The sequence below is a fragment of the Harpia harpyja genome, chromosome 4, assembly GCF_026419915.1.
Source record: "Harpia harpyja isolate bHarHar1 chromosome 4, bHarHar1 primary haplotype, whole genome shotgun sequence".
In the NCBI taxonomy this organism is placed as follows: Eukaryota; Metazoa; Chordata; class Aves; order Accipitriformes; family Accipitridae; genus Harpia; species Harpia harpyja.
In genome coordinates this window covers 887,378-914,978 of record NC_068943.1, presented here as the reverse complement: position 1 = coordinate 914,978, position 27,601 = coordinate 887,378, and the positions used below count along the sequence as shown (strand labels likewise).

At 38.7% G+C, this 27,601-nt stretch overlaps 1 protein-coding gene across 1 annotated transcript in view; it reads right to left on the bottom strand.

Annotated features, from left to right (window-relative positions):
* Positions 1 to 27,601, bottom strand: part of NALF1 (NALCN channel auxiliary factor 1) — a 488,350-nt gene that overhangs the window by 11,851 nt on the left and 448,898 nt on the right. Inside the window, exon 2 of the mRNA XM_052785670.1 lies at positions 2,659 to 2,830. Within this exon, the coding sequence (XP_052641630.1) occupies positions 2,659 to 2,830 (172 nt within the window). The remainder of the gene's footprint in view (positions 1 to 2,658; positions 2,831 to 27,601) is intronic.

The window sequence follows — 27,601 nt, the reverse complement described above, 5'->3', positions numbered from 1 at the left end:
ATTCATGAGGAATCCCTGAACATGAAGTTTGCTGCTGCTGTGTTTCCTGTAGCAGAGCTCAATGGTGACCAGCTTCCCTACTGGGAAGGGTCGAATGGAGACAGCAGACAACCAGCTATAGCACCTAAATATCACATAGAAATACCTGTGACCTGACTCTTTTGGGGTTTGCCAATGAATTTCACCCAGCCCAGGAAGAGCAAGATCAGTAACTAGAAATCCCAGAACGTGTCTGCCAGACAGGAGCTCAGAGAAAGCGGAGCAGGAGAAGACATCCCTCATGACCTGGGTGGCCTGCTTTCAGTTGCTTTTCTGCAAATGGAGTTCAAGTTAACTGTCAAGCCACAAGCTATGTTGAGGTAGAGTATGTTGTGTGCTGTTGAACTCACCGTACTTTGCATGAAATAATTCTGCCTTCACTAAACTGCAGAGAAGTGTAATTCTTTAGTCCCAGAGCAGATACTAATTTCCTGTTGTTTAGTGGCAGGAGGTGCTCTTACGGTGAGCTGCTGATTAATAAGAGGGTGACAATGGGCCTGTATGCCAGGCAAAATCTGGATTTCAGCCTTGTACCTCTCCTCAGCATCTTCTCTTGCACACAACTGCCTAGTGTCAGCGTGCTGTCTCCTAGGGGTCCGTGAACACAAGCTCTGCTCTGCTGATGCTGAGGGTCTTGACTCGAGAGGACAAAAAGTTCAACCAAATATCAGTTAGCGGACTGCTGAGCTGAGATTCAGGTCACCCTGGTTTTAAGTGTCTGCAATAAGATCTTGGGCACTAACAGCAGCTACAGCAAATGGAGCGGAGCCAGCGCTGTTAGCGGGGCACAGAGAGCTAGTCAGCTCATCAGGTGCAGATGCCTACTTAGGTTGAATTAAATAGCGCTCAGCTCTACTGACTACACCAGATCTTCAGTGACTCTAGTGAGAGCTTAGTCATAGAGTTTATGTGTAGATACCCACGCTACTAATGCCTGCACTAAAATGAGTTTAATCCTCCCCTCAATCTGCTTTTCATCCCAAACTCAGAGCTACTGACTGTCAGTAATCTTTGCAAAGTCATCTATTTTGTCTGGTTTAGGAAGGAATTTGGACTTGGAGATATTCTAGGAAAATGAAGAGGTGGATATGTATTTTCTGAGAGATTTTCTGAAATAATTACTAAGATGGTTTTATTTATTTTTTGTTTGTTCTTTGCCATTGTGTGTGTAAGTGTGCACACACGTGTATATACAAGTACGCACACACACATATATTGTATACACGTCGTAAATAAAAATGTCCTAAGTCTCTCACTTCAGCTTTTACTGTCCTATCTTAAACTGGAAAATAATGCTCATTTGCTTGCTGTGTTTGCATATTGGAAGGCTATTAATATTTATGAAATGCATTGAAGTGCTAAGCACCATTACCTTATTGATGACTACCAAATTATAACTCAGCTTACATTTCATTATATTGTCTTTTGCATATGGATGGATATTGCTCGATTGTGCACAATAGGCTTAATCTTCAAGAAGAAATACAGTAAATATCTTGCTACCAGAACCCCCCCTAAATCCAAACACAGTGTATAAGGGGAAGTGAATTGCCACAAATATTATGCCTGCCTCTGAGATGGTATAGAACATTTATGGGGTTTTATATTTTACTCTGTTTTTAAGTAGCTTACCTTGGGCAGCGCATTTGGAATGAAGCTTTCCAGTGCAGCCCTAATTTAAGGTGGAGGCTGTCTAATTTCAGATATTGGGACCAGACTGTCAAATGATCTAAGTGTTGAAATGCCTTTTTACTGATTTAGTGGGAATAAGTCACCTAAATATCTTCAGGATTCTCAGATGATACTCTAGACACCAGAAATCTGCAGATAACATTGATATGAGATGAAATTTTGTGTGGATGACTCCCAGCGAGTCCTGAAAAAAAGTATCTGCGGTACCTGAGATGTACTAAAAGTATTTCTTGCCTACCACATCCTCTCTGGTTGGGTCATTCTGGGATAATGTTTGAAGCAGAATGGAATGTAAAAAAGGAACCAAATCATTTTATCAATCAATGTGTAGACATATATTAGCAATACCTTTTAAAATTAAAATACTCACAGAATGTAACAAGACTCAAGAAGAGACCAAAAGATCAGTTCTTCACAGGTGAACAACTGATTCTTAAAATTCTTCACTAGTGAAAGACCTTTCCTTAGACATTTACCTTCCAAGAGCTGCTGCACAGTTTTGAGTGCTATGCCTCAGATTCTTCATTTATCTGACATAAGAAAGCAGGTGAACAAAGGTGAATATATTACAAACTGGACTTGCCTTTCTCTTTTTTTTCTGAATATTGCATGACACAGAGCCTCTTTCTCCGAGTACTGCATGACACAGAGCAACAAAAATCCTCCACCAAATTATTAAGCGTAAAAAATAACCAGAACAAATTTCTTCTAGTAATTTTATTTTGTAAAGTTAATGACTGTGGCAAGCTGTAGCATAAATGTGCATTACTAAATCTGGGCTCAAATCCTAGCACCTCCGACAAATTTTTTGTGATGAGGAATACCTTCAGGCTCTCACAGTTAGAGCTAATGGAAGAAACATTATCCATACTCTCCTTCACATTTAGATTTATGAAAACAAGTGAAATTAGCTTTTCTATACTATACCTGTACAGATGAAACTTGATAGTCCTCCATAGATGACATCATCATTGTCTGGTAATATAAAGGGACACCTCGTCTGAACCTCCAAACAGTATTGCTTGCAAGGAATTCTGTTGCTGCAGTGAAACTGTGTGACTTCAAAATACTGGGAACAGAGCCAGGCTTTGTAGACAGTCTGGAAAAAGAGAAGAACCAGAAGTATAGATGGATGACAATAGCACTGTCATTATTAGAAGAACATACTGTACTGCACACCTACATTAACGCTGCTTCTGAAAGAAAATTTTGAGAGAATATCACCTGGGTAAAACATAATCTTAACTTTTGACTGTCCTCCCACTTCAGAAATGAAAACTCCAGCCAAGTCATTTAAAAGCAACACTTAGTCAGGACTAGGCTTATGCTATTCTTTTATCTTAGTTTGTAAACAAGTATGTCTCTTAGATGCACGTTTTTATTAGATGCATGCACACATGCCACACACCCCTGTCCCTTATTATATACAAACTGAGATCCCAACCGCATTTGAAGCTGGTCTGGGAAAAACTTATGAAAGTACATGCAAGAAATAGTTTAAAACTCAGCTCAGGCCAGCTCTGTTCTTTGTATCACCTAGAGCTAAGCTATCAGGTTGCAATAGATGGTGCTGCTTCCCTTCAAATAAAACCTTATCCACTCAACAGCATTAAAACTCACATTAGGGTTCCCGAACACCAGCAGCTGTAGACTAGGGGATAAATCCGCAACAGTGAGGAAGGAGCAATGCCTACATTTGGGAGCTAAAAGGAACACATTAAAGATGCTGTCATCTGATGCTGTGTAGCCATGGCTGCAGGACCTATGATTATTACAACTATTATCATCATTTAAACAGAAAAACAAATAAATATGTTGATTTTAGTTTCTTTTGCCTATTCTCTTCTGAGCAATGATCTTTGTCATAAGAATTAAACTAGCCTTTTGGACACAGAATTTTCACATGTGATCATACAAAAATAGATTGGACACCAGGCTACGAAGGTGATGAAAAACCTGTATGACTGAGTACAGAGAGGTTTGCTTGTTTCCCATTTTATTTTCCACTTATCTGTTTTGAAGTACATTATTTACTGGTTAGGTGCTTGCTATCTAGGTTGTTATGTAATGGAAATTTCCTTTTCGTATTCATTCAGAATATCTGAAAATCTTAGTAACTACCTTCCTTTTATCACAGGCTGAAAAGCAATATAGTCAGCTGATTGTTTTCCTTCTTCCTAGACCTGTTTTTAATAAAAAAGGAAACTTAGATTAAATTTTGAAGCACAGAAAATTCAAAAACTGACACCTGAAAAGAGCAGTCTAACTAAGAGTTTGGTTTGATTTCAGTATGTTTCATCTCATGAATTATAATTTTATTAGTGTCAATAGAGGGTTACATTGTATAATTCATTTCAATTTATTAGTCCCAGAATTGCAAAACTTTTGTCTTAGCTTGTTTGCAATGGTGGCAGGTATGGGTAGGGTTGCTAGGTGATAAAGTGAAGCCTTTATCACTAATCTATGTTTTGTGATTATCTCTTTATAGAGATAGTAGCTTTTGCCTACTGCGTTCTGTAGAACATGATTTTTTTCATTACGAATTCAAATTGCTTACAAAGGTTTCTTATCCACAGTAAATGATTAATGAGAAGGAAGACTGGGTGGTGTGTGTACTTTTTGTTCTTAAATAAACTTTTAAACAGCAAGTGGTTTTCCCAGTGTTGACTATATCCCCCACCACATTTTTAATGCTTCAGTTGCTATATTGACACTTCCAAGAATAAAAGAAATAAAAGGTAATTGTTTTTCTGTTTTTAATTAGTCAGTGAGCCTAGTCTATTGCTTGGAGACAGGAACACTGGGTCTGATAACAGATAAATATTCACAGATGTTCCTTTCTGATCACTAACACTGTAGACCTGCTTAGTATGAATGCACATGTTCTCTTCATAGAAGAGATCTAAGAGTAGTAAGTTGGCTTATGAATCATATTTGAAAATGTACATCAGTTTATAGGGAGTGTATTGAAGAGCACACCATGCATGGTAACAAGAAAATGAGCAAACCCATGTGTCTACTTAAGCAAGACAGTAAATAAATGTTTATTCAAGAGCAGAAGTAAATAATGCAATCATAGGCTTCTGTGACCACTTTTCTGTATCCAATCTCAGTTTGTACACATCATCTTCCTGCTCTGATTCACAAGTCCTCAGCTTTGGCTCAAAATTGCATTTGAACTCTTGTCCGTATTTTTAAAGAATGCATGAGTATACCTGTTCCTGAGATCTATTTCTCAGATAAATGCCTCACAGTCTGTATCCTTTTTATTGCAGCCCTTTTCAACCTTGCCTGCAGTCTGTATCAAGATTTTTAATATGTTGGTCCCTTTTTGCTCTGTTTCGGCAAGTGGCTTTACATGGAAAGTAAGATTTTCAGAGTTCTGTCTGGATATGAACTAAGGTCATATCCCACTTCAGGGTGAGATGCTGATACTTATCAGCCTTCCTACCCCCATGCTCTGGTTTCTTCAAAAGAAATTTCAGGTCTGTGGGACAAGATACCTCTGCAGAACACTATAAGATGTTCAAGTAGTAGGAGGTGAAACCCTTAGGGGGTCCTTAAAATGAGCCTAGGAGATAGGAGACGCTGGTCTTCAGCCCTTCCCACTAAGATCCTCCATTTTTCCAGGTCTTTTTCAGGCCTGAGAAGTGGCATGAAATAGCCTGAGTAGTCAGAGGAGGGAACAACATGGAAAAGCACCAATTTAATACTTGAGTACTTATGGTGCAGCTGAGGTAGAATTAAGTCACATCTGGATAAGGAAAAGAAATAGGGTCAGAGCCAGATTTGAGCACTAGAGCAGGCTCGTCTGTAGTACCTAGCTGCTAGCACACTGCCTCCACAGCTTTGGCCTGTGCTAACTCACATATTTCCAGACAGTGCCTAGCCATTGCCTGGGAAAAGGTGTATTCCAAGCACCATACCCAGTAAACAGTTTTGATATGGCCATGCCGTTTTCTGGAGAAAAAAGAAAAAAAAGTAGATGTTTGCAGATGAACTGTGCTGGGCTAGCTGGTAGACCAGAGAATAGTCCCTCTCCACTCTTACTTACTAGGACAGACATGATTTAAGTGCCTACTTTCCCAACAAAGACCCCAAATAACCTCTCCTATCCTTCCTGGACATCTTAGACTTTCTAGGCACCAAAGGTTTTACACAGAAATCTTCCTTTCATGCCTAAAGATGTGCTACCCACCAGGGAGTGCAGAAGAAGATCTGATCTCATATTTGTGCATACCACCTGCTGCTCAGCAGCCTTTGCATGAGTCCCATGTCTGATCCAACTGAGTTAAGTAGATCCAGAGCAGTCCAAAGTCTTTTCTTTGTTTCAGTGATAGTGAAAGGTGACTTCTTTAGCTTAAATACTAGAAGCCCATGATTTGGAACTGAAATGTATTGAAATTTCTTGAAATTTTCCTAATAGAAAAGCAGATATTAGGGCCTTGGATCAGCCAGTATTCCTTCTTATACCCTGGGAAACAGACGTTTTCGTTGGTTGGGAATTCTGTTCTATCTCCTAGCAAATCCCGAATGCACTTAAAACATGCACTGTATAACATGGCCTGAAACTGTCCAAGAAAATACATATTGGCTTGTATTTTGAGTATGGTGTGCACTTTACAAACTGTGCTTTGATAAGAGGGTATTTTTCTTTTTTTAAAGGACATCAATGGCTAAACCCCAAAATTTATAATCACAATAAATGGTCATCTTAAAAAATATTACATATAGAACACCATAAAGTATTAGTTACATTCTATTAGTATTTTCCTATGTAATTTTCAGTGTGTCAATGGAAAAGATAGAAGGTGGATGTGAGGAGAAGACCATGTGTTAAATAGCCAGAGGCACGGAAAATCCTCTAGATTTTCCATGAAGTAAAGTTTTCTAGAGCAAAATTCTTGCTCCTTCAAAACATGCACTTTCTCAAGATTCAAGTCAATAAAACAAATGTCTTGGATTACCTTTCAAGGAAAGCAAAGAGGGTCTGTGACAGCAGTAGATGGGGCTTTCACTTTATCATATCCTCAACTAAAGAAAACAAAACTAAAACTAACTCCCAACATGCACTGAATTAAACTGAGTTATAAGATTGGGAAAGATATATAAATTATAGAGAAAATATAAGAATACACAACTATCAACAGCTTTTGAAGAAACAAGAGGAAATCTAGATTTTTACAAAAAAACAGAGCTTTAGAAGACAAAAGCATCATTTTTATTAATAGATATTTTGTGAATTTAAGTTCTGATTTAGGCACTCTATTTGAAAGAGATACAGTCCTGGCTATTAGACAAGACACTATGTTGGAAAGATAGTATCACATAAGAATAAAGTCATCTTTCATGTACAGAAGCATAACTACAAAATCTCAGAAGGTTTTAGTGGTAATTTTGCTCACCTAAATAAATTAAACCTACACTACCTTGTTCCTGTAGGAAAAAAATTAAAAATTACACTTTTGAAAAAGTCCACCAATCAATGCTGGCTTTATATACCTGTATTCATATGCATAAGTGCCTACTCAGGACAATCATCATCACAATCTTCTTCGTATTTGAAAATTATAAATAATAAAATGATAAAAATATAATATTAATTAGGCAGATTAATTCATTATTTGGCATTCATTTTATTTCTACCGTATAAGTTTCAAGCCAATGTCTGGAAGCAGAAAAAATATTCTGTGACTTCAGTGACCAAGCACAAATACCCAGCTTCAGCAATTCAAGGAATGAACACTCCACAAACAAACCAGACACTAGACTGCATTTGCTTGTCAAACCATTACAGATAATAAATGGATTCAGAGTTAAAAGGAAGAAAGCAAGGTTGTGTGTGGAGAATTTGGGGAAACTAAAAGAGCAGCGTGTGCTTTTTCCCTCAGGACATGAGGAAGAACACTTATTTTTGTCTCTTTATGGGGAATAGCAGTCCAGATATTGTCTCTTTTCAGGATATTCTGTGTCTCATATCACATGTGAGGTTAGACAGTGTCTCAGAGTTATTCTTTCTGGTCTTGAAAGGCAATCAGACAGAACTATTAGGTAAGACAGCTGCATTACTTGCCTAGAGAGGGGCCAGTCGCTGCTGCCCACAATGTGTACAGTACCGCCGGGTAGAACAGTGCGTTGGCTGACCACAGCCCTGCTCATTGCGCTAGCTGACCTACAGCTGGCTGTGCAACTGCACAAAACTAACTTTAATTGTATGACCCGTATTCACTAAGACTGCAAAAATGATGGGAAGATAAATTTGTATTTACTATGCATATATGCCCACAGTCTTTCTCCCTCCCCCTCTCATTCTCACTCACTCATACAAGCACAATACATATAATACTAAATAGCCTAATTTCTGTTAAAACAGACTGAGTACATAGCCTGAATCATCTGAGTCACACTGCATGAGAAGTATCAGTAGAGCAGAATGGAAAAGCTCGAACGGTTTCATTCTCTGTGGCTGTCAATTCTTCATAGTTTTCAAGAGATTAATTCGGCTTTCTTCTGTCCCTTCCCCCTTTGTATCTGACTGCCGTTGCCATCACAGTTCTTAACGAACACTGTGAAATTTCCAGGAAGTACTTACTCTAGCTATTCTCCATGTAAATGACTTTTTTTTCCTCACTGAACAAAAATTTGATGTTACTGGCTGGCTTGTCAAAATAATAATACAAAAGGGAACCTAGAAATCATCAAATAACTCTTACTGTGTAGATGTGGAGGATGGTGGGAGGGAAAGAAAGTAGGAAGCGAGAAGTCACAACAGAAGCTCTCTCTCAAAATGGTAAACTTTCTGAATCAAAATAGATTTCAACTGCTTTGCACTGATGTTTGCAACCATATTCATTCCTCAGTATGAAAATGAAGTCTTCAGAGAACAACTTAATAATTCCACCTATCAGTTGAAAAGGAAGAGGCCCTCATGAACTTCAGAGGCATTCTGTTCATTGACATTTTCAACCACATCAGGAAACTGTACCTTCTTGGGATAAAGGAATCAACGATATTGCCTTGAGACAGTGTGATATGGTTCCAGCTCAGCTTCTCTCAAAGCTTGTGAGTATTTTGAGCTAAATTCTGCATTCTTTATACTAAGGAGTACCTCAGGCTGTGACTAAACTATTAATTTTTCCAAGAATATTAATGGAATAACTTATTACGTAAGCTGAGCTTTTTCAGCAGAACTTCATGCAGAAACAGCATTCATTAAAAAAAAAATAAAATCTGGATTGCAGAATAGTGAAGTGGGCTTCAAGTTTTGGTGTGTTCTACCCCAGTGGTCCCCAGCCCATGCTGACTCATTAACAATAACAGTGAATAAGCAGTGTATGGAGAGCAAAACCCTTCTTTTCCTGTCAGCCTCAGTTTCAGCATATGCTTTTCTGTAGCCAAAAGTAACCTTAAAGATTCTAGTATGCAACATGCTGCCTATATGCAACAGGTGATGACTACTTCACGTGTCTAATTTCTGCCTGATTCATAGACCTATGAATGTATGAACTATTTAAAGGCATTATATGTGCATTTAAAGTTAGAGCATAAGTTTAAATCCAGTGCATTGCCTGTTTTTTGAGTCTGGGTGAATTGTTGTCTCTGTGTGGTGTTCTGTGACATTACCACAATCAATAATGTTGTCTCTTCTATGGTTTCCATCTCAACCTTTTTAGAAACATTTTTAAAGCATTTACTTCAGCCTGACTTCCTTTACTTCATTTTAGTTTGTTTTAGTATCTCACAACCTTAAAGAGTAGGGTCACCAGGTATATTAGGGGGTTAAAAATAGTAGTACTCTTCATGAGCTGAGATGTCAATAACAGCTTTGGAGAAGAGCTACTGGTAAAGGCTGGAAAACCTTCTAAGCCTTCGCTTACCCAAATAAAGATATCCACTCATGCACTCAGAACTGTGCCTGAACATTGGCCAGGCAAAGATGAATATATCAAACAATATATATAGGAAATAAGGGGACGAGATCTTAATGTAATTATGGGTTTCATGCCAGCTGTGAGGGACCTCAGAAGAGCATGCCTATTTCTTCCTGTGCTAAAGCTTTTGCTGTAAAATTCACTTTAAATCTTATGCATGCTGTACAGCAGAGAAGTAATAGCTACTGTCACCGACCAACTAACTCACTGTCTGTGCAGTGCAGTCTCTAAAAGGCTTTTTATATTTGGATCACCAGTTGTGTTGGTTTGAGTGACAGTGCATCTTCTTTAAGAAACACTCGGGTCAATCTCAGCTTCTGCTTTGTGCATCAGGACCTGAGATATCACGTTGTACAAGCAGAGATGTCTTTTAGATAGGCTACAAGTGTATTTTATATAGACTACACAACCAAAATATAGGTGGCTAACTGGTACAAGACCTGATTAAGTCTGACAAGGGTAGTGTTACAAATGTGAACTCCCCCAGGAACTTTGTCAGTTTTGAGCAGTAAGTGCTGTCTGACTTCAGGAAAACTGCATTTTGCATGTGTAGTATGGAATAAAAATCAGCTCTTACAGAGAGCCTTCTGCCCATGAGAGCTGCGGGGCTGCTGGTGGCATTCCTCTTCTGCCAGCCTTCGCTCCCAGTCCCATTCTGAGATTGTGGGCAGCCTCAGGATAGGGCTGACTACGCACACAAATAGTGCAGCAATAGTGACCGGGTAGGAGGATCAGTCCTCCATAAGGTGTCTTTGCCAATGAGAGTCAGTGGTACCATCAGGTGATTAAACGTTCTTCATTACACGCAGTAGAAAATATATAACAAGGGGCTTTCCAAGATGTCAGTTGCTGAAAATAAGATATTTCACAGGAACAGGTTTCAACAGACAAAAGGGTTTTTTTAAAAAAAGTTATCATTTTAATTTTATTTCAACACTACCAAAATCAAACAATTTTGACTGGAGAAATATATTTCAATTAGGTTCAAACATTTTTTATCCAAATAAACTATTGTCATTTTTGTTTATACAACCAAACATTGCTCATAAAACATTCATTTAAATACACATCACACTTCTGTATTTTATTACATTAATATTGACTCAAAGCTGTTCTGCTTTTTGGAGAACTTGCTTCGTACATGCACACACCCCCACACCCACACCCAACATTTTTTGGGGGGGGGAATTCTAATTTTGGTTTTGATTTTTTTTTTTTAAATCTGATCCAGAATGAACACAAATTAGCAATCTGAGCTTCCTGTAGAACAGACATTATATTTTCCAGTTTTTCCATTCTACATGCATTTTTTAAATTCTTTGTGTTAAAAGACTGCACCAGGATATGAGAATGTCTGTTTCATATTACGGAAGCATGCCTGAGATTTACAGTAATTTGGGAACAAACATATCTGCCTGGTGGTTATTTTAACCTTTGATTTTATTTATATTTTATTATAATAAAGACTTTCTGTATCTTCATGGATGGAATATAAGTATTTTAATATTTATCCAGAAGATCTTGATGTTAGTGAATGCAAACTATTGTATTAAGAGACAAAAACTGTTAGTGTTTCCTAAAGGACGGTAGATTAAATAGGAAAACTTGTTTCTTTCCCTATTTTGCCTATTATATGAATAATTTCATCTGAAAGACACACATGCTATTTTATTTGAAGATAGAGGAAAGGTAAACCAAGGTTGAAATTCATTTGCCAGAACATTGTTGATCTTAGCTTCAGTTCATATACTGCATAACAAGATTTCCTTTAACCAAATACAAATGAGAGGACTGACAAGCTGCTCTGCTCACATCTTTGTTGTTTATATTGGAAAAGACAACCAGAAAGATGCAAATATTCCAGCTCCTAATACAAATATGTTTCTTTGATTATGGAGAAATTACTGCAGAGTAGATGGCATCAACGTCTCACTGTCACTTTGGTAATCTTAAAGAGAAATTAGACCCAGATATAGAAGAGATCTATAATGTTCCTATCTGCCAAAAGAAATTAAGCGTCTGCAAGGAATAGATGTGCAAAAAAACAGATCCATCAGTCCTATCTTTCCAGTGATTAGCCATCCAATCTATTGGGGTCATCATAATGATTAACTTCTCTGTTGTTTTATAATATCCTAAAACCTGAACTCATAATCTGTATCAGAATTCAGTCTCAGCTCTTAGTATCACAAAGAAACTTTCTTTTGAAGATCACAAACATCCTTTTGGGTGAGCTCGAAGGAAATTGAAAATTGAAAATTGAATAACTCATTACAGAAATAAGTGGTCTGGTAAAAAGCAAAAAGGGGGCACTAGCCTTTGGTTTTGTGAGCTTAGTAGTACTCCATCTAATCAGATGCTGCATTAAAATGTTCAAATGATTAAAATAAAACAAATGAATAATCTTTAAAGTGTCTGATCAGCCTCCCTGGAAGATCTTAGGACCACTGACTTTGAGTCAGTTCGCAACGGGCAGGGGCCTGTTATAAAGTTTTACAGTCTGTTATAAAAATATGTCTGAATTCATGAACCAAGCGACCTGTCAAGGCTGGAAGGTCTTTGTGTTCAACTCTGCTCTCCATCACTTTTAAAGTGATGGCAGTCTATATAAATCAGTTTAACATGACATTATTCAGAAGGTTGATACTGCTGACTACCAGTGCATGCAGGAGGCTGGGACAGTCTCTCTCTTTATATCATCTGCTTCCTCAAATTAAGGACCTGATTTTTTCTCCTGACAAAGCTCCAGGGCTGTGCAGAAGAGACAACCCCATATGGGCCCAGAGGGCCTCCAATCAACTTGCAACAGCTGCTGCAGATTCCTGGCAGATGAGGGGACTTGTCATAGGCTGATATAAACATACACAGAGAAATAGTTTTCTGTGTCTTGACTTTCTCTTTCCATTTGGAATTATAACCTCTTTAAGCACAAGACTTATTCAACTTCGATGCTGAATTTCCATCTTGAACATGCAGGCTGAAAAGTTCTCTGTCTAAATCCAGACAAGCAGCTGAAAATTCAGTAAATAAGATGACAAAAGCTAAAGACAAGGAGCCAATGAATCCAGAAGAAATAAGAAAATTAAGGCACCAGAGATAAGACAAATCCTTTAGAATCTGAAATCTATTAAAATAGCAAAAAAACCCAAGAACTCATAACAATGGAAGGAGCCTGTCATAGTGTAGACTCTATTAATGATATTGTCTGTATCACTGCCACAAGTTTATTTTAATCATGGTCTTTTGAAATTTATTAGAAGAACTTTATTGTGTTGTAAACTATCTAGAGACAAAGCAGATTGGCCTTACTCTTTTCTCTAGACATTTTTGAATGCAGGAACAGGACTGGAGACGCCACTGCACTATTCTACATTGCTACACTCAATGTCTTCAAGTTGTGCTACCTCTACCCTTTACATTTAATGTATGGACTGACATAAAGACCTCAGAGTTGCATGCTGTTGCTATGACATTGAAGTGACACATCCAGACACCTGAAGATGGTGAGTGCATGAGCTTAAAAGCAGCTCCCAAGGAAAGGAGACAGGTCCCCCCTTCTCACAGTTTTTTTCCTCTCACAGCTCTGGTTTGAGGCCACACAGCTGCACCAAAAGCTGGCTTGACCCCAGGTAGCCAAACCTTGCCTGGATGGGGATATATATGACATTGCAGTCAGAGCCATGACAGCTTGTGATCATGTATTCAATAAATCATATTTTCTGGGAGAGCACAATAAGCTCTCCAAAGAGTTCACCAATAAACTCAAGAATAATTTCACCCAAGAGCAGGTGTCCCAAGTGAGGAGTTTCCCCAGTCTGGCGTGGCTCTGCAAGGGACTAGACATTTGCCATAGCAGAATGAAGCTTGTTATCACAGGAGATTACAGAGCAACAGGACAACTTGCACATACCTTTTGCCATTTCACCTGCCAATCTGGTGATCACCAGCATAGAGGCTGAAATACAATCTTCTCATCTCTGATTTCCCAGAAGAGTTGGAAGCATCAAGTGTCTGTCTAAGGATCTATGCAGGCTGTCTGCAGTTTAGCCCACAGTGACAGCTCACGTCTATAAGTTCAGCATTCAGAGCTCTCACACCATATAATACAGTATTCATGAGACTTCAAGCTCAAGCAACCCCCTTAGGAAGCCCGTGTTACTTTTTTTTTTTTTTTTTTTTTTTGCCAGTTCTCTATTTTCTTTGTGTAATCTCACTATAATATAGTTTGAGAAATCCCTTGAAAGCTAGTCTAAATGTTGTTTACCGGCATACAAAACCCATGATGCCTCTGCAATTTATACTTCATCATCAGACTCATAGTTCATTGGCTGTCTTTGAACGTTTCTTTTTATATATTAACTCTCCCATAACCGGGTTTACCTTGGAGACAATTTGAGGTGTATTTTTGATCTTTTCTACTCCATTTACTCATGTATAAAGATAAGTAAAACAAATTTAAGATATTTAAGACCCTATCCAATTATTCAAACACTACAGTCATATACTGTGCCATGCATGTAGACAGAGATGGCTGATTCAGTTGAACACAAAGAGCAATGCTGGAAGCACAGATTATTGCAGATATTGTTGCTGACATTCAGAGATTAAAGTGGAATTTCGCAAGCACTATTAACACTAGAAATGCTTATTCAAATACCTAGATTTATCAGGTTTTGCCACTTAAATTCTAATACATCTTTTATGTCCCCCGAACTTGTAATGGCGCTTTACCACTTTAAGCCACTTAATCTTGATTATTGGTCAATTAGAAGGAACAAATATGAAGATGAGATATTGAATTGTGATTCCATTGAAGACAAGACAGGTCCGTGACTTCTACCTAATTTTGTGTGCCAGACCATTAGTTCTGTCTCATACAGAGTGGAAGAGGGCCTCCATCAGGCTTTCCCCAGGAGAGTATGAGATAGGTATTACTTTGAAAAAGCTTCAGTCTCAGGGCATGAGAGTTGGTAGTAGAAAATAAGCCTCAAGAGCTTTTGGATGATGGGATTAGTGCACAGTCATCACCTACTGCTAGTGATGGTCTGTGGTCTTGAAGAGCTCATAGACTGCACTGTTGTTGACTGACTGTTCAACGGTGAGACCACAAGCAAATCACGGCTGCAGGATTCAAAGCTGTTGAGCAAGCAGGCAAATGAAAACATTAACTATGAGTATTTCTGCAACAAAGAACCTCACTAGACTTTCTGATAGAATTTATAAAAGCTTCTTTTTTGCTTGTGTAGCATGTTTGCTTCCCTCAGTTGTCAAGAAGATGCGAATAATACAGTTCTTTTCACTTCCTATCTATTTCCATTATTTTCTTCCTACTTTCCTATCCTGCATTTCCAAAATACAATTGTTTGTTTACTTTTCCCAATCCTTTTCTATGTTAGTGGTGGTCTAACATGTTCTCATGTCTGGATGCCTGGCAGCTCTTGGAAGGAAAAAATAGGTTTAATTGATCCAAACCTTGTTGTGCTTCCAGAGAAGACCCAGGAATGTCTCAGTGATTCCAGCCCGAAAGGGCCAGCTTTCAGCATTACTATACACTTCTGCAGAAGAAATAGCTGGTTTTAATAACATACAGAATGTATACAACATGTCTCATCTTTACAGTGCCTAATACTTGGATCAGTTCTGCATGCCTGGTCCAGGGAAAAAGCTTTTGTTTTGTGCTAGACTCTTGGGGCTAGCTGAAGTGGAAATTACAAGACAGGTCACATTAGGTAACATTTTTAGCTAACAAAAAAAAAAGCCTTATCTAGTTGTATGATTAGTGTGATACTACTCTGTGAGCTGCTGTACTAGCAATTATCTCCATAAAGAGAAATATCCCTTTTTTTCCTCTGCCAGATTTCCATCATCTTTAATAGTATCAAACTTAAAATATATGTTTTTATCTGAAATATCAAAATGCTTTCACTGCTTTATGCAGTATCTTTCTGGGAAACTGAATAAAACACTATATCATAATGTGCAGTGCTTGCTATAAAATTCTTTCTATTTGATCCTGTTGGATTATATCATGCTGTTTCAATTTCAGGCATTTTGCTTAACCATCTATATTCTTGTTATACATCAGACATTAATATCAATTTACTTACAGCTAAAATGTGCCTTTAGAGGCATCCTGTTAAGTGTGGTGCCATCTTAGGGAGAATCAGGGGATTTGGGGCTCAGTGTTTTTTATATTTCATTTGTATTCCTTCACTGATAGGTATGCAATAATGATATTCAAAAAGATACTGTGTCTTCCACAGTGATACTGTAAAAGAGTTGTTACACAAGAATGAAACAAGATGAGCTTGTAATGAATGCACCAAATCACTACCACATTATTTTTATGGCATTATATATATTTAACTTTGCCGTCACAATAGCATGTTCATCCACTCTTTCTTTTCACAGAGGACTGCCTGAGTTATGCAAAACTGGTATTTCTGCAAGCTGTTGTAAAGGGAACTTTTTCTCTCTGAACAGCAGTGTTGTTTGCTCTCAGGTTTTCAAATATTTACTTCATTGCAGCTTTTCTTAGGTGATTTCATGTGCTACACGGGGTCAAGTCTGAATGCAACTATCTGCTGACACACCTAACAATTTGCATAGGTCAGTAACATCAGGGAAAATATTGTGATGCAGAGTTTTGCCCTTCAAATTTACTTTCATTTGCTGTTGCTACAGCTTGTTCAGCAAATAGAAGACAATGTTGGAAGACTACCAAAGAGCTTGAGAATAAAATGCCAGGCCCACTACCAAAAATTGTACTGTCTGTCATTAAGAAAAGATGGCTTGAGAGTAGAAAATATTGTACTTCGTATTTCAGAATGATTCCCTGAGTCATTCAGAGACTCTCTGACAAGTAAGGCACAGACATATTTGGAAGCTAATAAGTTGGTTAAGACAATATTTCAAAGTGGAATAATAAAATAAAGTGTAAATGGTGATATGAGAAAGGCTAACCAGTGTGATTTCTGCAAAGGTAAATTCTCTCTCTAATGCATTAGAATTCTTCCAAAGCATAAAAATGAAAATGTGATTCTGGTGACAATTTATTTAGCCTTTCAAAAATCCATTAACAAGATCTCCAGAAAAGGTAGTAAACAAATTATTACTGCTTGTGAGTAGTATACAGTCATGTATACGAACTGGGTAAGGGGAAGCAAAGGGAGGGGAAAAAATAACCAGTTGGTTTTCATCAGTGCAAAAGCGTAAAAGCAGGGTGTCTCAGGTTTTCATATATGCTATGTTTTGCTTAGTAATGTATGAACGCATTAGAAAGAGGGTTAAACAACAAGAAAGCAAGAGTACAGAAAGAAAAAAAGTTAATCACATCCAAAAAAAAAGTTCAGCTGAACTGAAAACTTGCTGAATAGAGAGTGAAGTTTAGTGCTGAAGAATTGAAAGAAATGAAACTTTGTGAAGGAAATTTAAACTACTCGTATACCATAAGGGATTTTAAATTTAGTATGTGATCCAGGAAAATTATCTGGATCTTGCTGTTCAGTGATCTCTGTGCAGTTACAGCCAGAAAAGATAACAAATAGATGCACAAATGCTGGGAAGTGAGGTAGGAACAGTCGTCTCCTGCATAGCTAGTGCCACAGGCTTACCTGGAATACTCTACCCAGAAACAGATAAACCTACCCACAAAATTAGAGAAAAGCAGACAGCATTTCCATCACTGGGACCTCTGAAGAAAGACTGAAAGACTGAGTCATGAAGCTTTAGAAAAGACATGGTGGCAAGGAAAAATCTAAAAAATTATGAGTGTTGTAGAGAAGAGGGACAATTTTCTGATCTCCTTATTTCATGTTCCAGAACCAGGGGGCAAAGAAGTAATAAAACAGAAAAGTCTTACTTTTGAAATAATAAAGGGAAATATTTTTCCATATAATGCTTAGACTTGGCAGTCATACAATAACATTTTCTAGAGAACAAGCAAATAAGATTCAGAAAAATCCTTTCTAAGGTAAGGCCATATGTTCCTTTGTATAGTTAACAGAGGAAAAAATTTTTTTGAAGACCTTCAGGGAGCAAAACTGTGCCCACCTTAGATACCTAGGTGTACTGGCTACTGTCTTTGAAGAACCTGATTTCTCACTGATTTGTTTTCTCACTTTTGCATATATAAAGGCATTTATACTTAATTTAGGAGAGCTACTGCACTAGATGATACTTAAAATGCAGGTGTACACAAGGTGGCTTGGATACCTTATAGTGCTAACAGAAAGAGTACTAGTACAAATAGAAACAAAGTCTTTAAGAAAATCTCTCACTTTCAGATTTAATGATCAGGAAATTTCTGTGCTATTGCTTATTCTGAAATTTCTGGCTTCTTCCTGGGCAAGGTCTATTGCTGACTACTGTGGAAACAAGATTGTGGGTGGGATGGCTTATTGATAAAGTCCTGCAAGTGACAGTTGTCTTGTGGACAGTTGCCTTCTAGGGAATTACTCTTAATTTCAGTGGGAGACAACAGTGAATAAATCATGTGCTAGTGTCCAAGAACAGGACACTCATATTTGTCTCCAAAGCTACTGGGAACCCTACAAAAGCAGCCAATGGAGACGCATGGTCTGATTTGCCCACATTGTTTAATAAAATGATAAAAGGTAAAAAGATATCTGTTTACTATACTAAAAGGAGAACTTAAATGTCTAGTAAAAAAAAATCCTGAAGGATAAATTACAAAAGAAAACAGATTAGCTTTTTTATAATGCAAGTCCTTAGTTTAGACCCAGGTTCTCTAATTACCCTGTTCTTTCACGTGGTTTCCATGATGACTGCAAGTCAACATAAATACAGGCTGTTGTAAAAATAGCTGAACCTTCCCACATCTTTACAGTAGATGCACATTCCTGCTACCACTCTTGTACTGGGAATAATATTAGTGCAGCCATATCTTAAGGCAGACCAGGTCTTCTTTACTGACTTAATTCTCAGCTGAATCAGACCTGTGATCCAGCCCTGTGAATTGCAAGCATGGGAGAGACACTAGTTGGGAATGAGGAGTAAGGAAGCCCTATGTCTTTTTGTGCGGTCCCATTCATTTATAGACTTCAGGTGACTGTGGAGGCTAAACCTGCACCTTTAGATGGCTTGTGACCAGCTGCAGCACCAGGACAGACCATGTTTCCTGTGTGACATTCCCCCAGCAATGACTGAAGAAGAAAAAATGCAGAAAGGCATAGAAAATGTAATCAAAATGGTCCAATAGCAACAAACTTTTTTTTTTTTTTTTTTTTTTTTTTACCAGAGGCATTAACATCTCATTTGTTAAAATTAAGCCACAGGTTATTTTTGATCTTTAAATTTCTGTTTGGAACTTTAGATGCTTTAGAACTTTCAAACATATAGCTATTTTTAAATTTTCACTGTCATTTTGTGATGATTTTTGTTCCTTAATGAAACCCTGTTTTGTCTGGAAGCTCTGCTGTGACTGTCAAAGTGCCTCTTTCCTGAATGCACTCAATGTAATAATTGCAGATCTTTCTTTGCTAGCCTGTGACCTAGTTAATTATCCTTTTATGAAGCTGTATTTCTTCTCATATTGACAGGTTTTATTCTTTTTTTTAATGAAGGTGCTGTCTTTATGAACATCAAAGGTATCTTGGAAAGTCATCACTGGCAGCATAGTCTGTCAACCTGTGCTGTATACAATGGTATTTTGTGGAATATAGAATGGGAAAAGAGCACAGAACCAAATCCGTAATTTCTGCCATCAGCTGCTCTTCTTCATGCTGGGAATCTCACCCATACTAATAACGATCTTTACAATGGCAAGCCTGCGTATCTTCTTAAAAAGTTCTCCTCTTTAGCAGAATGAGAAAATAATACATTAAGCTCCTGTGCTTCTTTGCCTTCAAAGTTCTAAATTCCTTCAAAGTTGGTTAATCTCAGAAACTAGCCTCAGACATCTCTTTTTTGGGGTGATTACAGTTCCACTGATTGACATACAGAATCCTTCATCTAGGCAGTGAACTATCTGTGTGACATGATAATTCCTAAAGATCCACTCTCATGAATGCTAACAAGCTGCTTGGAAACAGCAAATCTCCCCTGCCTACTTTTTTCCTTCTTAATGACTTATTTCTACTAAATTATTTCCCAACCATGCTGTGTTAGCTGAATTTTTTTTTTTTTTACTACATATTTTGCTTTCATTTCTTTTGCTTGTTCACTGGCACTAAATGCACTCATATTTAATTACTTTTTGTTCACAACCTTGTCTAGGGGCCACAATTCCTGGTCAGAATCAGGGCCCAGTCATGCTACTTAGGAATTAAGTGCGATGGGCAAAATCCAACACCGAAGCAGACAACTGACAAGTCTAGAGCTGAAGTTTTAAAAATGAAATGTTTGCAGTCGTCTAGTCTTCACAGGTGTTAAAACACCACAGAACTCATTGACTGCAGTTGAATTGATGATTCCTGCTTTCTTAGATAGAAAGCAGCCTTTACATAATTAAAATGATGCGGGGAAACTGGTCACAAAGGCAGAAGCCCCCAAGATACTGAATTCCCACAAGTTTGTAAAATTACTTGACTGAATACAGTAAAAAAATACAACAGAGAGTAAGGTCAAATTACAAACTTAATCCTTACTAAACATCAAAGATGTCACCCAGGAGTTTAACAACCCAAGACATGAAGCTAAGCTTCAATGGTTCTGCTGTTCATGAATATACCTGTTTTGTTGGTATTGCTGTGGTCTCATCACTGTAATAAAAAACTGCCCTTGTGATGCTAAATAAAAATTCTTCCCACTATATTTGTTTCCAGAACTTTTATTCTTCAAATAAACAAGTGGTTCCATCATAGGCAGCCACATTATGCAATGATTTGGGGTATTATACTGTGTTGTAATCAGAGTTGATTGTAAACAGAGTTGTGCAGCTCAACCTCATTTCTGAGAATCGTGATAATCTATTTTGAGAAGATTTCTCAATAAACCATTCTCTTGGAGGTTACCGGAACAGGAATTACACTCTTCCTTGTCACTCCTGTGTTATCTGGATTAAAGGCATTTATGCACTATTTTCTCATGTCTTTCATAGAGCAATTCTGTCCCATGTTGCATCTCTGTGCTCTTTGGACCAGCAATAACAGGAACAATATTTAAGGAAATAGCTTCTGCATTAATCAATTAATTCATGAAAATCCTGTTTGTGGGAAACCTTGGCTTGGAATATCAGAAGATGATACAGGCCCAGAACATCCATGTGTTTTTGAGGGAGAGGAAAAGCTCAGAACATGAGCAGAGTGGAGGGAAAGAGTCGTTCAAAGAAGAGATGGGCATGTGTCTCTGTGGGAGACTCCAAGTCTGCAAGAGAGTGGTAGGCCGTAGGACCTGGTCAGAGGGTCAGTCAAAGTTAAAGACTCCATATGTCCTTCCATATGGCTTCCTGCCCGGTGCGAACACTGAAACGCCGTACCTTTGCCACTCCGTGCGGTATGAAATACTAGATAGAAAGTTCTGAAGCCTGCCGCCGGTACAACAGCTCAGCTGTCTAGGCGTACGTTAAGGATCCTGGGATACGCTTCAGGAAGAAAACTTGTTAACCCCACTGTTCTGACCACTGTTTTCTATGTATGTCAGTAAGACAGTGTCTGGTGCCAGGAGTTTGTATGAGCTATTGCAAACTGAATAATAAGTATGATTTGCAAATCCTATAGGGGTTGGCTTGTGAAGGGTCTTTCATGAACTGAATCCAACCATGTAGTTGTCAAGACCAGGAGTTAATTTTTAATTTTTTTTTTTTTTAAGGTATGTTCTGCTAACAGAATTAGACAGAGGGATACAAGAGAGAAAGAGAAAGAAATGGCTGAGGAGACCTAAGAAATATAGCAGTGTATGTGACGACCTCTCTTTCTCTGCAGCTATATTCAATTCCTTGCAGGCATAACTTCAAAATATAGAGATATACTTTCCTGCCTCAATTCTACCCAGTTTGATGTCACCTCACTTTTGTTCTCTAAAATACACCAACCAGAAATAAAGAACAACAAAATAGACTTTGTTCTTTTTGCTATGATAATTTAAAGCTTTAGTTGTTTAAGTCTCCACACAATTATTTACTCTCTCATTTTGGATCTGTTTTGTCAAATGTGATTAAATTATTTTTTCGTGAATCTCTCTTGATATGCTTTGTGGAAGTCTCTGTCTCAAATACCTCTCAGCACCAGATATCCTAGGCTGTGTTTTAGCTGTGGGAAAGAGAAGTGTAGGTGGAATTCATGCCTTCATTTTCTAAAAGCAAGTCTCACTCTTAGCTCAAGCAAGGCTGTACTTGTATTGCACGGATGAAGCTTATATCTGTTTAAATGTTAATGAAGCATTACTAGCTGGGCACTTCAGGTGCCAGGGTCATCTTTTTCTGTGGGTTCTGTATAATCAATGGAGACACACTGATTCCTACTATGACTCACTTGCTGAAACAGCCTGCCTACCTACCGTAGGGATGCAGAGATTTAGAGAGATTATCCTCCCCTACTCCGAACTCCTATATTAGAGGATATAAGTAATTCATATTCTTTTGATAAACTGCTACTAATTCTAAAGATAGGAAACGGACCCAAATAAGTAAAGGAAGTTTATTAACATAGATTTTACTGGGGAGTCTTGTCTTATATCCACAGATCATGGAGTGAATGAATGCAATGAGATGTCTGTATTTGGGAAATGTGGCATCCTCCCAACAAAAAGAAGCTTATGATAGGGAAAATTAGCCATTGTGGGGGTTTTTGTTTTGGTTTGTTTGTTTGTTTTTGTGGTGGGTTGACCCTGGCTGGACGCCAGGTGCCCACCAAAGCCGTTCTATCGCTCCCCCTCCTCAGCTGGACAGAGGGGAGAAAATATAACAAAGGGCTTGTGGGTCGAGATAAGGACAGGAGAGATCACTCACCAATTACCGTCATGGGCAAAACAGACTCAGCTTGGGGAAAATTAACTCAATTTATTACAAATCAACCAGAGTAGGGTAATGAGAAATAAAACCAAATCTCAGAACACCTTCCCTCCACCCCTCCCTTCTTCCCGGGCACGACTTCACTCCCGGATTCTCTACCAACCCCCCAGCGGCACAGGGGGACGGGGATGGGGTTTACGGTCAGTTCATCACACGTTATTTTCTGCCGCTTCATCCTCCTCAGGGGCAGGACTCATCACACTCTTCCCCTGCTCCAGCGTGGGGTCCCACCCACGGGAGACAGTCCTCCACCAACTTCTCCAACGTGGGTCCTTCCCATGGGCTGCAGTTCTTCACGAACTGCTCCAGCATGGGTCCTTTCCACGGTGTGCAGTCCTTCAGGAGCACACTGCTCCAGTGTGGGTCCCCCACGGGGTCACAAGTCCTGCCAGAAAACCTGCTCCATGGGCTCCTCTCTCCACAGATCCGCAGGTCCTGCCAGGAGCCTGCTCCAGCGCGGGGTTCCCACGGGGTCACAGCCTCCTTCGGGAACCCACCTGCTCCGGCGTGGGGTCCTCCCCGGGCTGCAGGTGGAGATCTGCTCCCCCGTGGACCTCCCTGGGCTGCAGGGGGACAGCCTGCCTCACCATGGTCTTCCCCACGGGCTGCAGGGGAATCTCTGCTCCGGCGCCTGGAGCATCTCCTCCCCTCCTTCTGCACTGACCTGGGGGTCTGCAGGGCTGTTTCTCTTACATGTTCTCACTCCTCTCTCCGGCTGCCGTTTATCTCCGTCCCAACTTTTTTCCTTCTTAAAAATGTTATCCCAGAGGCGCTACCACTATCGCTGATGGGATCAGCCTTGGCCGGCAGTGGGTCCGTCTCAGAGCCGGCTGGCATTGGCTCTCTCGAACACAGGGGAAGCTTCCAGCAGCTTCTCACAGAAGCCACCCCTGTAACCCGCCCCGCTACCAAAACCTTGCCACACAAAGCCAATACAGTTTTAAATATGATTGTCCTGTTAAAGAGCATTCATCTGTACAAGCAAGTAGACTTTGTGCTCTGTGGGTTTAGATCTGGACACAGGGAAGAGAAGTGGATACATACTTTTTGTCTGTAAATATAACCTTCTGCTAAATAGCTCAAAAACATGTTAGAATTTGGCCAGTACCAATATTACCGGTAAACTCTAATTCCAAAAAGTGCTGTAGCCACAAAATCAGGAACAACTTTTTTGGCAGCCAATTCCTTTTTTGAATTGAACATGACCTGTTAAAAGAGAGGCCAAGGACTTTGCGACGAACTGTACAAAGTAATTTCTTGTCAAAATTTGCTATATAATTTCCCCCATCAGGAAGTCCTCTTTGTGAGATGTAAAAATAATTCTACTGTCCATCTTAGTCCTGTACAATGAAATGCTGGAGCTAGACCAAAGTGGCAGTTGTTTAAAATTAAAGATTAAATAATTACACAGATTTATGCACAAAAAGAATGCTGGGGATAATGTGTTCAGTCTGCATCAGCCAGTGACACACATCACAGCATACAGTATCCTGTCACATTCTAGTATTGTATATAAATGTCAACTCTGCTATTTATTTTCAATTTAAAATGCATTAATATTAGCTCTATCATGCTGACAAATCTTATAATGAAGACAGTTGATTAATTTTTTTTTTTCCTGAAGGACGGGCAAAGACAAGCACGAATTTCAATGCAATGATGAACATGTCTCATTATTTTATTGGGAACTTCATTCATTCATCCAGTTCTTATTCATGGCAAAATAATCTATAAGCAAAGACACGAAGAACGAGAGATGGGAACTAAACACATAAGAAAAATTGCTAGGAAATGTTAAAGAAAAGCCAAGAACAATGTTTTTATTTTTACATACTTTGATACCTATGATTAATTGCTTTACATTATGACTAATTGCTTTACCTGTATTCATCAACTTTTTGTTAATTTTAAATTGCTTTACACTTTTCGAAGGTTATACAGACATTATTATTTAATCACTTGGTTTACTTGACCACAGAACAAATCACTGGATTGATTGATTGATTCATTGATTTGTATTTTCTTTAGCTAACAAAAGACAGTGCTATCATGGAGTGGTGTGTTTTTAAGTATATGCAAGGTCACGTTTTAACATTACCTATTCCAAACACTTGAAAACGCAGGATTGAGACTGAGAAATCACAAGGCTAGATTAATTATCATGTACTCTTATAAACCAGTGTATTCAGGATTCATCTTCACAAAACAAAGAATCAGACTGAGGATCTGGTTTCAACAACAATTTTTGTGAGCAAGAAAGTATAAGGCAGTTACTGAATGAAAAGTTGCTTTCATTGAAGCAATGGTCACTAAAGACTCTATGATATGGTGATGCTGAAGCACGTCCAGAGAATCATGGGCTGGGATCACTGGGTAATCCAGGCGGGAAAGGGCCTCAGGAGATCTCTAGAGCACCCCTCTGCTCAAAGCAGGGCCACCTGTGAGGTCAGAACGGGTTGCTCAGGGCTTTGTCTTGAAACCCCCCAAGAACGGAGCCTGCACAACCTCCCTGTCCCACTGCTGATGATCTTCAGGGGGGGAAAAGTATTTTCTGACAATCTTCTGGAACCTCTTTTGTTTTAAGTTATGTCTGTTCTCTTCTTGCTGTGAAGAGCCTGGATCTGTCTTCTCACTGACCTCCCTGTAGATACTGTTAAATTGCTATTAGACCCTCTCAACTTCAGAGATGCCATCACTCGATGTTTACTCATCGATTGGCAGTCACACTCAGAGAAAGTGTTTAAGGCTTGATAAACATTGAGTCTCATCCATCAGTTTTTTTCTTAGATTTTTCAGATTTTTCAAAAAGTAGTAATTTTTCTTCCTTGCATACTGATCAAAAAAGGGCTGAATTCATATAAGGTAATTGCTGAAAGAGTTTGAGGCGATGGAAAGCAAATTTAAACAAATTCACTGAACTCTTCTGTAACCTACAAATAGACTGCTTTTGAACAAAAGAGGAGGTTCTTATCTAGTCAAAGGATTTGATTAATCTTACACCAGTGTAATTTCAGATTTCAAACAAAGCATTACATTTTGTGAATTTTGATTGATAGAAATTGTAAGATATGGCAACTGGCACAAGATGTGCTAGACTTATATGGTCTTTTCCAAAAGTTGTTCCTCCTCTGTTTCTGTAGAAAAGATGAAGGAAATTTTTCAAATTGGGAAAGTTTCTGAAGAGCAGAGAAACCAGCAGTGGCAAAAGACAAGTAAGGCTAAAGAGTTTGTTACTAACAGTCCTGAGTTGTATCATGCTGTTACTTTAAAGCATAATTCCATCACAGAATTAATAATAATTGTTTAATGTTAATAATTTGCAGCACAGTACAGCTCAGTACAGATAATTTGTACTTCTAAATTCACAGTTCTCAAAGGCACTGTCAACACTGGGTAACTCTCACCATCCACAGCAAGACATGAAAAATGTTTGACGAATGTGTAAAAAGTAGTAGAGAGTAAAAGGGCAACAAATGTAAATATGGGAACCTAATATTAATCCCTTAAAGTAATACATTTACACACAAAGAAGGGGCCTATTTCTACTTCATTCACAGTGACTAAACTGCTCCACATCCACTCACAAAAGATACAAGGCAAGATTTTAAAGCAGAATCTTTCTCTGCTGTTTTCTAATTAAAGACAAAAGTGCTGAGGGCACACAATGTAATTAATTAAAATGAACACAAGGTGATTGAAAGTAAATTTAGAGAAATTCACTAAATTCTTTTGGAGCTTTGATCAATAATGTATGTTCAATTAATGCTTAATCGTAAATTATTCTTGTGGTAAAATATGGGTTTGCTTTAAATAAAGAATGAGACATGCCAGGAAATAAATAAGGTATTATTGTTCAGCTTTGAGGACCACATTGTATTCTGGCCATTATCCAATCATGGGATCACAACACACATCCGGATGCTGATCAATATCTTCTCATTGAACAGGCCAGAACTAAAGGGGCTAATTCTCATGTTTGTAGAGGAGCTTTTACATTCCTACAAGGAATATGGAATATATTCCAATAATTTTTCAAAGTGTGCAAAGGGACACTTGCGTAAATGTATTCAGGAGACTTAGGCAGTTAGTAAATGGTTTGCTTTGTCCCTTGTGCTGTCTCCATTCTGAAGGTCACGTTCACTTTTTCTCCTAAAGTGGCCTGTACTTTGGCTTATCTCAGCCCTAAAGCATCAGTGAGAAAGCTGAGAGTTAAATCTTCTTTTGTAGTACAGCTTCAAAGTGTAGAACAGGAACTGGGGAAACAAACTGAAGTTAATCTCTGTCGTATATGCCTTCTATACCAAATCTGTTTTCACTTTGTTTTCTTAATTTGACCACAATGGATTACTTTCAACTCCCAGTACTGTTAGGATGCTTTTTTTTATGTATTACTATTTCTCTGCAGAGTTCTTCAGTTTGCACTGCAGCCTTTTTTTTCTTTCAACTACATTTTCTGTGCAAGTGCATTCTATACCTGGACGCGACTGCTGGTCAGTCAGAGTCTTACATATTCTGTATTTATTATCTCTGCTTTCAATTAAAACTGAACAGCTCATGTAGTTTCAGAGTTAAAAAACCAAAAACACTATAAAAATATCAGGAAGCAAAGGGAAGAGCTGTTCAGGGATATCACTATTCACCTAGGTTCAGCAGCTATTTATTTTCTAAATGGGCCAAATGTGATAAAAGTTAGGACCGGTCATGTCAGCCCAGCCAGGAGGAGCCTGGAGGTGTTCCTGCGTGACCGGCTTCTGCTAAGGGGAAGAAATTAGGGGAAGAAAAGGTTCCTACCTCCCTGCCCATGTGAGGATGACAGCCTTGCCCGTTCGCCCAGTCCCACCCCTGCCGTGGATGCTACCGGCAGGCTGCGAACCCCACTTCTCTCTTATTTGGTGGCACTGCTCCCTTTAAGCCCCCCTCTGCTCCCCACCACGGATAAATTGCACGCCCCCAGACAGCTCAGAGCACT